Genomic DNA, 12891 nt, shown 5'->3' on the forward strand with positions numbered 1-12891 from the left:
CGGCGGACGCCCCCGGGCGCCGTGTCACCGTGCCTCTGTTGCCAGGCAACGGGGCGGGCGGGAAGCTGGGCGGGGGGGCGCAGCTGCGCCAGGCGTGGGTGACACCCGGCGGGCGCAGCACGCACTGCTGCAGGCAGCCCCCTCCGCAGGGCTTAGGGCTAGGGGCAGGGCATTTTGTGTCTCAGCCAGAGGGGCCTTCTGGCCAAGACCCTCTTCACTAGCCCCCTGCCTCAGTTTCCCCACGAGGTAGATGAACTTGGGACCACACTCGTGGGTGGGACAGAGGGGTTCAGAGCGTGCCCACAGGCTGGGGACTGCCACGGGAGAGACCACACACACGCTGGAGTAGGGTTTAAAAAGGGGCTTGTTTTAATTAATTAAATACAAGGATGAGGCCAGGCAGGGCGGGGGAGGGGCGCCACCCATGGAAAGCACACGCCCCTTGGAGCCACCTCCCCTGCAAACGGCTGGAACCAGGTCCCTCCTAGTGATCAGCGACTCCTGGGAGAGTGGAGGGGTGGTAGCAGGTCTCTCCAAGCCCCTGGACACTGGAGAGGGGCCCAGTTAGAGAGTTCTGGAACCCACAGCCCTACCCGCCCCTGCTCCAGACAGGCCCCTGCCAGGGCTGGGGCCAACCAAGACTCACAAAGGAAAACGGGGCCCTAGTCCCCCACCCACCCCCACAGACTAAGGCATCTCACTAGCGCTGCCAGAAGAGGGTTTGAGGCTAGGGACAGAGAACAGAGAGCAGAGGGCTGGACGAGGCAGAGCCTCCGAGCCCAGCTCCAGAAGGGCGTCCCCTGCCTCCCTCCCCCCAGGATCCCAGGCACCCATCCCTGGATCCTGCCAGGTCGGGGCTGGGTCCAGGTGCACACCAACGCCATCTAAAGCCCCCCTGTCCCCACGCGAGAGGCAGGACGGTTCTGGAACAAAAGGGGGTACCAAAAACCTCCTGCAGCCAACAGTGGGGGGATCCACCTTTCTGGGTCTGACATGGAACCTGGGACCCTTCTCATTCCAGGCTGGGGGTCCTCAATACCCCCCAAGAGAAAATGCAACCCAGGCCACAGCAGGATGACCCCTGGCAAGGACACAAAGGTGGCCCCCGAGGGACAAGTCCCCACCCCACCCAAGTTCAGCTCAGAGACCCCCCCCATACACACTCACACCCCCTGAGGATGCCGGACCACCCAACAGGGGCCCAGAAAAAAAAAATCCGTGCCTGAAAAAATATTCTACCCGGTGCAAAAAAAACGAGCTACCCCAGGAGGCTGCACAGCCAGCCCTCTGCTTCCAGTCCACGAGGCAAGACCTCGACCACGGGCCAGGGCCCACCTCTTCCAAGCACCCAGGAGGAGGAGGGGAGGCCGGGGAAGCAGGGCCGGGCCAGGTTACAGCCCAGGCCCGGAAGAGCCTGCAACCCCGGCGGGCATGAGCTCTACGGCCCCACCTGCAGGCCAGGGAGGGCAGCGCAGCCCAACAGCCGCAGGCGTCGCTAAGGGAGCGTTGATTGTCACGTGATACCGCAAAGGCCAAAGTCAGCAAGGCAGGGACTGGAGGGCCAGGACCGGTGCCAGCCTCCCCTGCAGCCTCTCTCACCCACCCACCCAGAGAGGGGGAGCTAGGGCCCCCACACCCGAGGACAGAGGAAAATAAATAAGCCAGCATTCCCTTCTGACCCCGATATCCGCCTCCCACCTCCCGACCCCACTGAGTCGAATGTTCTTTGGAAGAACCCAGAGGTCCCCTCCCTCCCCATCCCAGGTCTCAGAAGCAACACCTGGAACCCCTCAGGGCATCCTAACGCCGCCCCGCTCCTGGCTCTACCCCCGAGGTCTGGGGGGCCGGGCAGCCCCTACCGTGGGCAGAACCTGTGGACACCTGAGATTGAGTACCCGAATGGGGGGCGGCTGGGCTGCACCCCCATTTCCCTGAACTACTCCCATGGCTTTCGGTGGGGTGGGGAGAGGCAGGGGCCATGTCAACCCCCGACTCCTCTATGGCTGTCTGCACACTTCATCCCAACCTGCAGGGATGGGGCAGGGGGTGCCTTCCCAGGGCCAGCTCCCAGAAATCCACTCCACCCCCCCAAACCCCACCCCAGGAGTGGGGCAGCAAGGGGTGGTGGAGAGGAGAGGGAAGGACCTCCTAGCTGCCCTGGGGGGCCCCGTTGCACAGATGGGAAGAAAGTTAGTATCATGGCTATTTACAGATACAAGCCCCCGTCACCCATCCTGAGAGCCACCTCTGAGGTCAGGCAGACCCAGGTCCAGTCTCAGGCCCCCTCCTCACTCTCTGGAGGGGGGCAGGGGCGTCTTCAGGGTTTGCCCATGGCTGGAAGGGGCCCAGGCTCCCCGTGGGTCCTCACTACACCCCTAGATGGCAGAAGCATCCTGACGGTCAGGGTGGGCTGCACGAGGGCCCTACAGGCCTGCGGGGGCTGGGCTGGGCGCGGGGCTGGGCGCAGGGCTCCCAGCCAGGCTGCAGGGCAGCGAGTCGCTGGGGGAGGTACTGCGGGCACCAGGGCGCCGGAGCAGGTCTGGGTGGAAGCCGGGGTGGCGGCGGGCGTGCTTGGCCAGGTGGTCACTGCGGGTGAAGCGCTTGGAACACAGAGGGCAGGAGAAGCGCTTCTCGCCCGTGTGCGTCCGGTGGTGGCGGGCCAGCTCGTCGGAGCGGGCGAACTTCTTGTCACAGCCCTGCCAGTCACAAGCAAAAGGGCGTTCCCCTGGACAGAGAGACAGAAACAGCGGTCAGCGGTGGGGGGGCAGATGACAGACATTCCAGCAAATCCCAAAGGGTGGCGGGCATTTGTCCCGTGCCGTTTTAGAGGCTGAGTTCTGAGTGTGAATTTAAAACATGGAAAAGCACAAAGACTACAACCCTTACCCACCCTCTGGTGGCCCTACACGAGACCCTAATAAATAATCCTCTTATTTCCTACCAGCTCTTAGAAAGGACTCTCCGGCGAGCCCAGAATCTGTTAACCATAAGTAACCCCCACAGACCCCCAAGGCTGAAGCTCCCCAGGCCTCCACAGCCTCTGGCCCCAGGCGGGACCCTGGCAGGGATTAGCAAAGGACAGACACTGGGAGCAGTGTCTGTCCCAGGCACAGGCGCGTTCAGAAGGCATGCTCGACTTTCGGAGCACAAGGGTCAGGCTGTCCCTGCCCCTCCCGAGGAGCATTCGGGGCCTCTCGTCTGCGCATGATCCCCTCCTTTTCCAAATGACCACCTGGGATGCAAAGGCTGGGTTAAGGGGGTACAATCATGGCAACTTCCCTAATCCTCCTGGCCCCTCCACGAGCAGGGGGACATGGGAGGAACCCGCAGGCACAGTCAGTCTGGGCCCTGATCTCGCGGTGTGGTTAGATGGAAGACAGGCAGGAAAGCTCACAGGGAGGGGAGGGGGCGGGGTCTCCCGGGAAGGGGCGGGGCCCGACTGGCTGTACTCGCCCCGCCCCCGCGGGACAGATGGCGCTGGGCAGGGGCGGGCCACCACCCGGCCACTTCCTCCACAGTCCCCTCCCACCGCCAAGGCCGGGCCTCGCCCATCCTACCCCTAACCAGCAGTCGCCATCCGAGCCTGCCTGTGCGCCTCCACTCGGTGTGGGTCTTTGCTCTAGAACTGTGCCGCCCGACCCCCTTCCTTTAGCCGGGGTCTCACGCCCACAGCATGTGGCATCGCGATGTCAGCGTCTCCCTAGCAGATATGGGTCTCCAACGACTGGGGAGGGGCAGGTCAGTCCACCTCCACCCAGGGCCCGGAGCAGGTCAAAGGGCCCTGCATCCCCGAAGTTCCCACCCTTTCGGGCCCTGCACCAGGTACCCGGGACCCTGGCGTTCCCGGACGTTATTCCCGTGACACCCCAGGGTTTTACAGGGCGGGTTGTGTGGATGGAGACTGGATGCGCGTGCCCCTCGTGGCACTGGTTGGAGCCCTGAGTAGCAAGACAGACGTCAGAACCAACTCCCCTGAGTGACCTCAAAGCCTATTCCCAAGGAAGCCACAGCAGGGCCAGGGCGGCCAGGAGGGTGGTCACCCGGTGGGTTACAAACTGGGCGGCCCACACCCAGCACTGGAGGTTGCTCTGGCCCTAGGAGCACTCCCACCAGTCAGTGAAGAACTGCAGACAGCCAGGGGCCTGGAAGGACCCACAGCAGGGACCATGGGGAGGGATACACAGCCGGCGGGAGGTGACCCAGTGACATCTCTGCTCTAAGATCAGGGGCTGCCCTGGGGAGCCCAGCTGAGGAGGGGGAGGGGAAGGTGGAGGGGTCTGCCCGCTGAGGGGCACCAGCGATCACCCGTGACCCAAGGTGGAAGAAAAAACCTTCCCTTCTCCTCATCTCATCCTTCCTCCCTGCCACACCCCCACACCCTCAGCAAAACAAGACCGCAGACAGAGACCAGCAGCCCCTCCCCAAGAGGTTGTGAATCCAGGCAGCTGGAGAGGGAGAGAGACCAACTGTCACCAAGACCAACAGTAGCCTCAAATCCCTGGGGCTGCCTGCTCCACACCCCAAGTCTCCCCCAAGCAACCCAGGATGCAGCTGGGGTCGGGGGTCCCCCCAGCTGGGGGCCGTCTACAACCCAAGCAAGAGGCGCAAGGCAGCCCTGTTAAGGACCCCACTCCCATCTCAACCACCGGGCCCTGACAGCTCCCAAGGGCCTCAGTCTGGGGAGGGGGTCTGGCTGTGGGAGCGCGGCCGGAGCAGACCACGGGATTGCGGCGCGCGCCCCTCCAGGGAACATGCCGCCGTGTCGCCATCTTGCACGGCACAGGCGGGGAGGCGGCAGGAGGGAAGGGGGAACATCCCACGGCTGGGTGCCGCGCAGTCAGTTGGTTCACTTCCCCTTTCAGGGCGGCGGGGCTGGTCCCCACTCCCTCTCCCCTAGTTCTACTTTGCGAGGAGCAGGTTGCCAGGGGGGCGAGCGGGGCAGGGGCGCGCAGCCGCTGGGAACACAGCTGCCGCACGTAGCTCGGCGGCGGCGGCGGCGGCGGCGGCGGGGACATCCGCAGCCCCAGCCGGCCCCGCTCACGTGGGCCCACTCCCGCCGGGGCCAGGGGGCCCGGGCCAGGGTCGCCTCGCCGGCCTGGGTGCCTGCCAGCCCCGCCCCGCGCTCGGAGACTGGGGCGCGCACATGCGCACGTGGGTGGCGGGGCAGGGGGTGCACGGGCTACCCACCCCCGCTGCTCTGGGCGAAGCCCGTCTTTGAAATGCCAGGCCCTGCCACTCACACAATCCGCTCGCAGAGAAGAGGGTGGGGTGAACTTGTGGGGGCCCAGAGTGCGCTGGCTCCTAGCCGGCCGGGCCCCCAGGTGCACAGCCACCCAGCTTCTCGGCGCTACCTGGCCGCGACGCAGCGCCCGGAGGATGCGGTGGGTGGGGACGACGCGGGAGGGCAGTGTGGGCGGGGCCGCGGTGGACTTGACCCTCTGACTCAGGATGGGCCCGGGTGAGCTCAGGACAGCCTCGGAAACAGGCAGGCTCAGAAAAATGGAGTCCAGGAAGTCCTGGAAACCTGGCCCGGCCCCGTCTGAGCCCGCACAGGAGGGGCCTGGAGACGGGACTGCCGGACTGTGCCAATGGCCCTGGTTCCGACAGGGAAGCCTCACCTCCTGACCTTGTCTGGGGGGCCTTGGGGTGGGGAGGGGGGCTGTGGCTGGCCGCCTGCCGGGGCACTCACGTCCACCTAACAGGTGGGGTCGGGTCTGTAGGGGAGGGCACAGGTGGGGAAGACCAGCCCCAGCCGCAAAGCAAGCATCCCAGGACAGCCAGGAAAGGCTGGGGTTGGGGAGGCCTCTTACCCACCCAGGGAGGGCAGGAGCTCCTGAAGTGATCCTTGAGCAGGTTCTATAGAACCTATAAGGCAGCTGCTTCTGGGAGCTGCTGCAGAAAGGGAGGAACACTGGTGGTGAGGCCCTACCAGCCTGGGGGTGGGGTCTCGAATACTATCTGGGCCATAGCAACCCCCACACCCACTCTGCCCCCAGCTCCCCTGACTTCCGAAAGCCAAAGCTTCCTTCCTCCCCCACCCCCACTCCTCCAGGAGACTTCCCTTTTCCAAACCCTCTGCTGTTCCCGCCAAACACGCAGGCAGGCATACCCGCCCTTGTGTCAATCCCGTACCTCCCCACGTGCCACCTGCCAGCCAAATCCCATCGCCTTCGGGATCTGTCCAGACCTCACCCTGCCCCTCCCAGCTCACGCCTGGACTAGTGCAGTAGTCTAGCAGCTCCTGCCTGGGCCACCCAGACTGCGTTTGGCTTTCCTGAGTTCTGCCCTGGCCTAGGGTCAAAACTGATGGCTGATCCTGCCCGGAGCTTCTCTGAGCAGCAGTGCTCCTCACAGTGGCCTGGTGCCCCCCAAGCACCCTTGGTCAGCTTCTCTGTCCTTGTACCAGGCTTCCAAAAACGCGTGCATCTTGTGGGTATAATATCTGCACCCCTGCACTCCAATGGGAGCTGAAGGCAGGCACTTCATTGACGGCTGGGTCCCCAGCAATGCCCAGCACAGGCCTGGTATAGCAGGTGCTTAATGCATATCTGTGGAAAGGGAGAGTGCAGGCCTAGGGGATCAGGCTCTGGCTCCAACAAGAGCAAGGGCAGATAACTGCTCAGCATCTTGAATACTCCTGTCCTCCCCACCCCGCCGCCGAACTATCACTACTCCCGTCCACATAAAAGGAGGCCCACCTGAGGCCCAACCCAGGCCAGGATCTCCTGACCTCCTGCACCAGACTCTGGGCACCTGGGGGTTGGCAGGGAGGACAACCCCCTCAAGGACCCTGGTGCCTGTGTAACCTCTGTTTCAGAAATGGTCTAAGCCAGGGCCAGGACGGTGCCCCCGCCCCCACAGCTCGCCCTGCTGGTATCATCTGCCTCCTCCCCGCCGATCTGGGCTGCTTTTATCAGAGAGCCTGGGTGGGGGGGTGGTTATCACCCCCCACAACCCTGGGGGAGCCCTCCCCATCCCACTAGCTGGGGCACCTGCAGGCAGTTCCAGCTGCTCTCTGCACTCTGCAGGCTGGAGAGGCGGTGGGTGGGGGAGGGCGGTCCCTGGCCCCCTACCCCCCACCCCTGTGGCCTGGCACTGCCCCACCCCAGCCCTCCCCAGATAAGCTGCCAGTTCTCCCAAGCTCTGCCCACCAGCACTGCCATCCCAACCCTACAGGAGTGCATAGTTCTGCCTGGGGGTGGAGGGAAGAATGAAGTGGGGCATGGCTGCTTCCCCCTCTGGGCCTCAGTTTCCCCACCCACCTGTCCTCCTGGGGCCCTCTTCAGCAAGGGATCAGAATCCTGGCAGGCACTCAGACACTCCTCTGCACACCTCGTCCTGAGGAGTCTCCCTCCAACCCAGTGCACAGACCAGCACGCCTGGCTCCCTCCCACATCTCGTCCTGCCCTCCTCAACCCCTCTCTGATCCTAATCCCTTCTCCATAAACGGATTTGCCTCTGCAAAATCCAGCCTGCCTCACTGCCGCCCCCAGCGTCCCCACCCTCGGGATTAAGTACAGGGATTCACCTTGCTGAAGTGCCCCCTCCCCACCTCAAGTCCCTACCTCCACAGCAGACCCCAGAGCCAGCACGCCCTTCCTCTCCCATTCCCTGCCCCACCCAGCCCAGTGGGCCTCAGGCTGCCTCCTCCAGGAAGCGCTTTCCGTCATCACTAGCATCCCTGTTGCCACTCCCCACCCTGCCCCCCCCCTGCCCCCCCCCCCCCCCCCCGCCACCACGGACACAGTTCCCTAAGTCCTGGGGCGCAGGGACTAGGATGCTCGGCGCTGGCCTGCAGCAGGGGCTCACCAAGACCTCTCAGATGCAAATAAACGGGACTTCAGAGTGGGATACAACTGGAGCTGACCCTGCAGCCCCCTGGGGGGGCACCTGACAAGGTCTGGGGACATTTGTGATTGTCACGACTGGGGAGGGGGTGCTCCTGGCATGGAGTGGTAGAGGCTGGGGACACTGCATAGCCCCCTGCAGTGCCCAGCACAGCCCCTCCCCAGAAAACCATCAGGCCCCAAATGTCTCAGTAAGTGCGGAGGGGAGAAGCCGTGGGTGAGAAGACCCCTTCCAGGTCTGAGCCCCTCTCCTGGGGAGGGCCTCGGCAAACCCTCAGGAGGCGCCGGCTGCCAGTGTGCCGGGCACTGGCAAGCCGGGGGTGGGGGGGCCCCCTCCGGGGATGCAGGGGGTTTGGAGAGCAGGGAGCCGACAGCCAGCCTCTCCTCCCGCCCCCGCCCCAACTCGCTGGCTCGCTCACTCTCCGTAACCATAGCAACGGCGTCAACATCACCCACAGCTTCCAAAGTCCTTCCCCGCCCCACGCAAGGGAGAGAGAGCTGAGAGCCGGCCGGGCTAGGATAGGGGCTGTGGGCCAGACCCAGGGGATGGGAGGTGCAGCCCTGCCGCCTGCTGCCCCCATGAAGAACATCCCACTGCTCCCCTGGCCTCTCCGCTCCCAGGGCCAAATGTGGCCGAAATCATGGGAGCACCATGCTTTGCACAGGTGGGGCTCCTCCAGTGTGCCTCAGTTGGTTTATCTGTAAAAATGGGGCCAGGCCACGACTGGTGTTCCAGTTCCTCCTTTACAGAGGAGAAGCACCCCAGGCAGGGGTGGGTGGGGGCGGAACTCGTTCTCAGGGGCCCCCGGGACAGCCCTGCGGCCGCCGGTGACTCGGGTTCGTCTGCGGATCTTTCCCAGCCTCCACTCCATTCAGGGACAGCCCTGCAATGGGGCTCCCTCCCAAAAAAACACACGGCCTTCCTGTCCCCCAAAACCAGCTTAACGGCAGCCATTCCCTCCCTCCTCCGGGGGCTGAAAAAACCAGACCACCTTCCACTAAAAGAGACCGTTTACACAGACCCCTTGGTGGTCCTGGGGGCTGGGGAGGCCCGGAAGAGGAACCTGGAAAGCCACAAGTATCCAAACCCTTTGGAAACCGAATCCAAGGTGCCTGGGCCTGGGACTGCCCTCCCAGTCCCCAAATAGTTACTGTAAAGGGGGCTTTGGAATGGGACGTCAGCAGGCTCCCAAGGGGTGGGGGAGGGTGCCAGGAGATCCACCCTGCCCTCCCCCACCGCAGAGGATAGACGGTGGCGCGTCATCAGCACATCTGCATCCACCCCTGGGGATGCCCGACTGGGCACCCCCAGGCCTCAGTTTCTTACTGCAATCCCGGGATAACAATGCTGCCTTCCCAGGACTCCAAACTCATCCCTCCCCTCCCTGCTGGCTTAGGGACCGCTGCCCCAATACCCGGGGGCCTATGGAAGTGCCTCTTGGGTGCCACTCTGGGAGGTGGCCATCACGTCCACTTAACCCAGAAACTCAGAAAACCCAAATGGAGCTCTCGAGCCACGCCATCTGGCAAGCGAAGAATGACCTGGGTAGGCAGGTGGGAGTCGCTTTCCCAACAGGCTCCCACTTCAGCCCCTTGTCTGTTCAGATCGGCCAACTCACCCCCAACAAGCCAGGGCACTCCTGGACCCCTGCCCACCGCCCGGAGAGGCACCTCCCTTTCTGTTCCCAACGCTGCCTCGCCATCTTCACAGACCCCCAATGTCCCTCCCCGCGGAGATACACGGACCCCATTGCCCTCAAAAAGAGGTAACACCCTGGGACCCCTCCGCCGAAGATGTGTGGCTCCTCGCAGAAAACGCAGACCCCACCCAAGTCCTGTCTTGACGCCCTCGGTTCCCGTCTGTGTCTCAAGGTGGGCAGACCCTCCAGGCCCCTGGGACCAGGACAGGGACTGCGCGAGGGGTGAAAAGAGTGGAGAATAGAGAGGGGGCGGCCTGCAGGCTACACACCACCGCCCCCACCCGCCCTCCTGCTCTCCAGCCTCAGGCGTCCCAGCGCGGCTCCCCATACCCTCAATTCTTCCACAAGGCATTCGCGGCCCCTGCTCATCTCAGCCCACCACTCTGGACAGCCCACTTCCCTCCGGCCGCTCCACGTGTCCCTACAATCCGAGCCCACGGACCAAGCCCCTTGGAGTGTCCCGCTGCCCAAAGCGGCCCCCGCTACGGCTATGAAATAGAGGCAGCATCGCACTCTTGATAGAGATGAGAAATTAAGACCCAGATCGGGTAGAGGTCCTCTGTTTGGTGGCAAGGCCAGAATGCCAAGGCCAAGGGCAGCCCCACAGCTTTCCCCCAGCCCCCCACCCTCCCCGGAAGGGACAAGCACCTCTAATGCCCAAACCCCGGCCGGCCATTAAGGCCCACTGTCCCCTGTTCCCCAGTCCAAACTCCCAGTCCAGAAAGTGGAACCCTAGGAGGGGATGGAGTGAAAAAATATGGCCAGGCCCACCAGGCTCCCGGTTCCCCTCGCCGCCCCGGGGACTGCGCTAGGAGGGGCGTTGGTGTAGCCGGAGCGCTCCCCGCTCCAACCATGAGCACCTTCCCGAATCGCCCGCCAGACAGGGGTGAAAAAACACGCCGGGGAAATACACGTAGTGTGGACCCAAGCCCCTCGAGGGTCCTCCTATAAAGTCTCCCGGCTCCAGACTCAGGCCCCAACCCGCACTCCTAGCCTCGCACTCCCACTCGTTAAAATACAGAGAACGCACAGAAAACGTGCCGGGCTCCCCCCATCCTGGCCCCACGCCAGGTGCTCTGCCGACCTCTGGGGAGAATCCGCGCGGCCACCCCGGCGGCGGCGACGCAGTTCCTCCTCCATTTTCACAGATAAGGAAACTGAGGCTGGGGGAGGGGGAGGACCCAGAACCCCAGAGCCGGATGCTCCAACCACAGTGCCCACCGCCCAGAGCAGAACGCAAAAGAAAAAAAAAAAAACAAAAAAAAACGGAACAAGACCCAGAGAGAGAGAGAGAGAGGTGGTCTGCCCAGGAGTCTCAATCCCGCCCGCAGACCTCGCTGGGCCCCCGGAGCCCCCGCCACTGCTGCCGGGGCGGCCATCCGCTCGCCGCCCGACCGCGTGGCCGCCACGCCCCCCGCGCGCGCCCCACCCACCGAGGCCCCGCCCTGCCGGCCGGCGCGGCGGCGGCCCGGGCGCGCCCCCCTCCCCGCCCCCCACGCGCCACGCAGTTTCGGGGTCCTGGCGGGGGAGGGGTCTCAGGCGGCCGCCCCCGCGCGGGCCGGAATCGCGGCTGCACTCACCTGTGTGCGTCCGCAGGTGCGACTTTAGGTGCGAGGACTTGTAGTAGGCTTTGGCGCAGTCCGGGAAGGGACAGCGGTGGCTCTTGGCGGCGGCGGAGGGCGCGGCGCCGGGGGCGCGGCCCGAGGACGGGGACGAGGCGGCTGAGGAGGAGGAGGCGGGCGAGGCGCCCCCCGGGGCAGCTCCGGGCCCGCCGCGCAGGTCGGCCAGGATGCTGGCGGCCAGCAGGTGGGGCGCCGCGGCGGCGCCGGGGCCCGGGCCAGACGCGGCGGGGGGCGGCGGGGGTGGCCCCGGGATCCCGGGCGAGGCGGCCTCGCGGCGCGCCGCGCGCACATCCAGGCTGGCGGCGGGGCCCGCGCCCTCGGGGCCGGGCCGCCCGCGGTGCACCACGGCGCCCGAAGAGATCGCCATGAGCACGTCGGCGGCGAAGTAATCCACGCACGCCACGGCCGCCGACATGCCGGGCAAGGGCGCGCGGCGCGGCAGGCGGAGCGGAGGCGGCAGGAACGGCGTCCGGCCGGCGGCGGCTGCTCGAGTGCGGGAGGCGGAGGAGGAGGAGGAGGAGGAGGCCCGGCGCGCGCCGCCGCCGCCGCCCGCGCTCGGCCTGCCCCGCCCCGCCTGACGCGCCCTGACGCACCGGAGCCCGCGGGGGCGGCCACAGCCCGCCCCGCCCGGAGGACGCCCCCTCGGGGCGCTGCAGCCACGCCCCCCGCCCGGCGCGCCCTCCACCACTCTCGGAGCCGCGCGCGGCCGCCGGGGGCGGGGCTCGGGCCGGAGGAACCCGCCCCCTGGCGCGCCCACTCCGGCCTCCGCGAGCGCTCAGCGTCTTAGGCCCGGAGCGCGCCCTCCCCGCGCTGGAGTGCAAGGCCGGGGATCCCGGCCCCCTCCCGGCGCGCCCCACTCCAGCGCGCGCCCCCGTACCCTTTCCCGGAGCACCACCCCCTCAAGCCGGGGCGGGAGGCCGAGGACCCCGCCCCCTCTCCAACACGCCCCTCCTTCCAAGAGCGCGCCCCGCCCCATCCCGGCACGCCCCTCCCTCCCAGAGCGCGCCCCGCCTCCTCGCTGGCGCGCCCACCCCACGCCGGGGCGCGCGGCCGTCGGGAGCCCGCCCCCTCCCCGGATGCTTCCCCCCTGGCCCCGGGCGCGCCCCCGTTCGCGATGGAGGAGGGCTCTGATCCCCACGTGGCCGGGGTTGGGGGGGTGCGGAAGCGGCCGGCCCCGCCCCCAGGCCACGTGCGCGACCCTTCCCCCCTCTTCTCCCGGCCTGGGGCCCTGTTTTGACCCCGCACTCAGGCATCTGCTCGTCCTCTTCTCTGGGGTTCCCCCTCGCCGCTCACAGAGCCCCTCGGAGCCTCCCGGCCGAGACACCCGGTATCCCGCGTCCGCGGCGGGGCCCGGGAGGGTGGGGCAAGCCTGCGTTCGTTCCTCTTTTTGCACCCAGTTCCGGAGCTACTAGAGCGCGCCCCACTGGGGGTGGGGAGGGCCGGTTGGGTCCCAGAGGGTCGGAATAGGGGGACGGGAAGAGGGGGCCAAACGCAAAGGGCTAGGCTAGGCTGGGGGCGCCTGAGCTAGTCAGAGGTTCCCCGCCCTGCTGGGACACGGGGGTCCGGGGCTTCTCTTTGCATTCCCAGGCATCTATCCTTGGGGTTCGAACGGGAAAACTGAGGCCAGGTATTGGGGCCTCCCGGCCGCGAAGACGTCCAGGCCAAGTTATTAAATATTGGCGGGGATACCAGGGACGCGGATGGCCCAGTTCGCAGGCCTAA

The 12891-nt window shown here is 66.1% G+C and overlaps 2 protein-coding genes across 2 annotated transcripts; one reads left to right on the forward strand and one right to left on the reverse strand.

Moving 5' to 3' along the window:
- Positions 1–346: 346 nt before the first annotated feature.
- Positions 347–11840, reverse strand: KLF16 (KLF transcription factor 16). Its single transcript, XM_055247039.2, has 2 exons — positions 11128–11840; positions 347–2725 (listed from the first exon to the last, which is right to left on the reverse strand). The coding sequence occupies exons 1-2, from the start codon at positions 11582–11584 to the stop codon at positions 2424–2426; spliced, it is 759 nt and encodes a 252-aa protein (XP_055103014.1). The 5' UTR covers positions 11585–11840; the 3' UTR covers positions 347–2423.
- LOC134733007 (telomerase reverse transcriptase-like) lies at positions 8475–10073 on the forward strand. The gene is made up of 3 exons (XM_063620651.1): positions 8475–8512; positions 9559–9719; positions 9848–10073. Exons 1-3 carry the CDS (start codon positions 8489–8491, stop codon positions 10044–10046), a joined length of 384 nt encoding a protein of 127 aa, XP_063476721.1. The 5' UTR covers positions 8475–8488; the 3' UTR covers positions 10047–10073.
- Positions 11841–12891: the final 1051 nt, after the last annotated feature.

This window comes from Symphalangus syndactylus, chromosome 17 (assembly GCF_028878055.3).
Source record: "Symphalangus syndactylus isolate Jambi chromosome 17, NHGRI_mSymSyn1-v2.1_pri, whole genome shotgun sequence".
NCBI lineage: Eukaryota > Metazoa > Chordata > Mammalia > Primates > Hylobatidae > Symphalangus > Symphalangus syndactylus.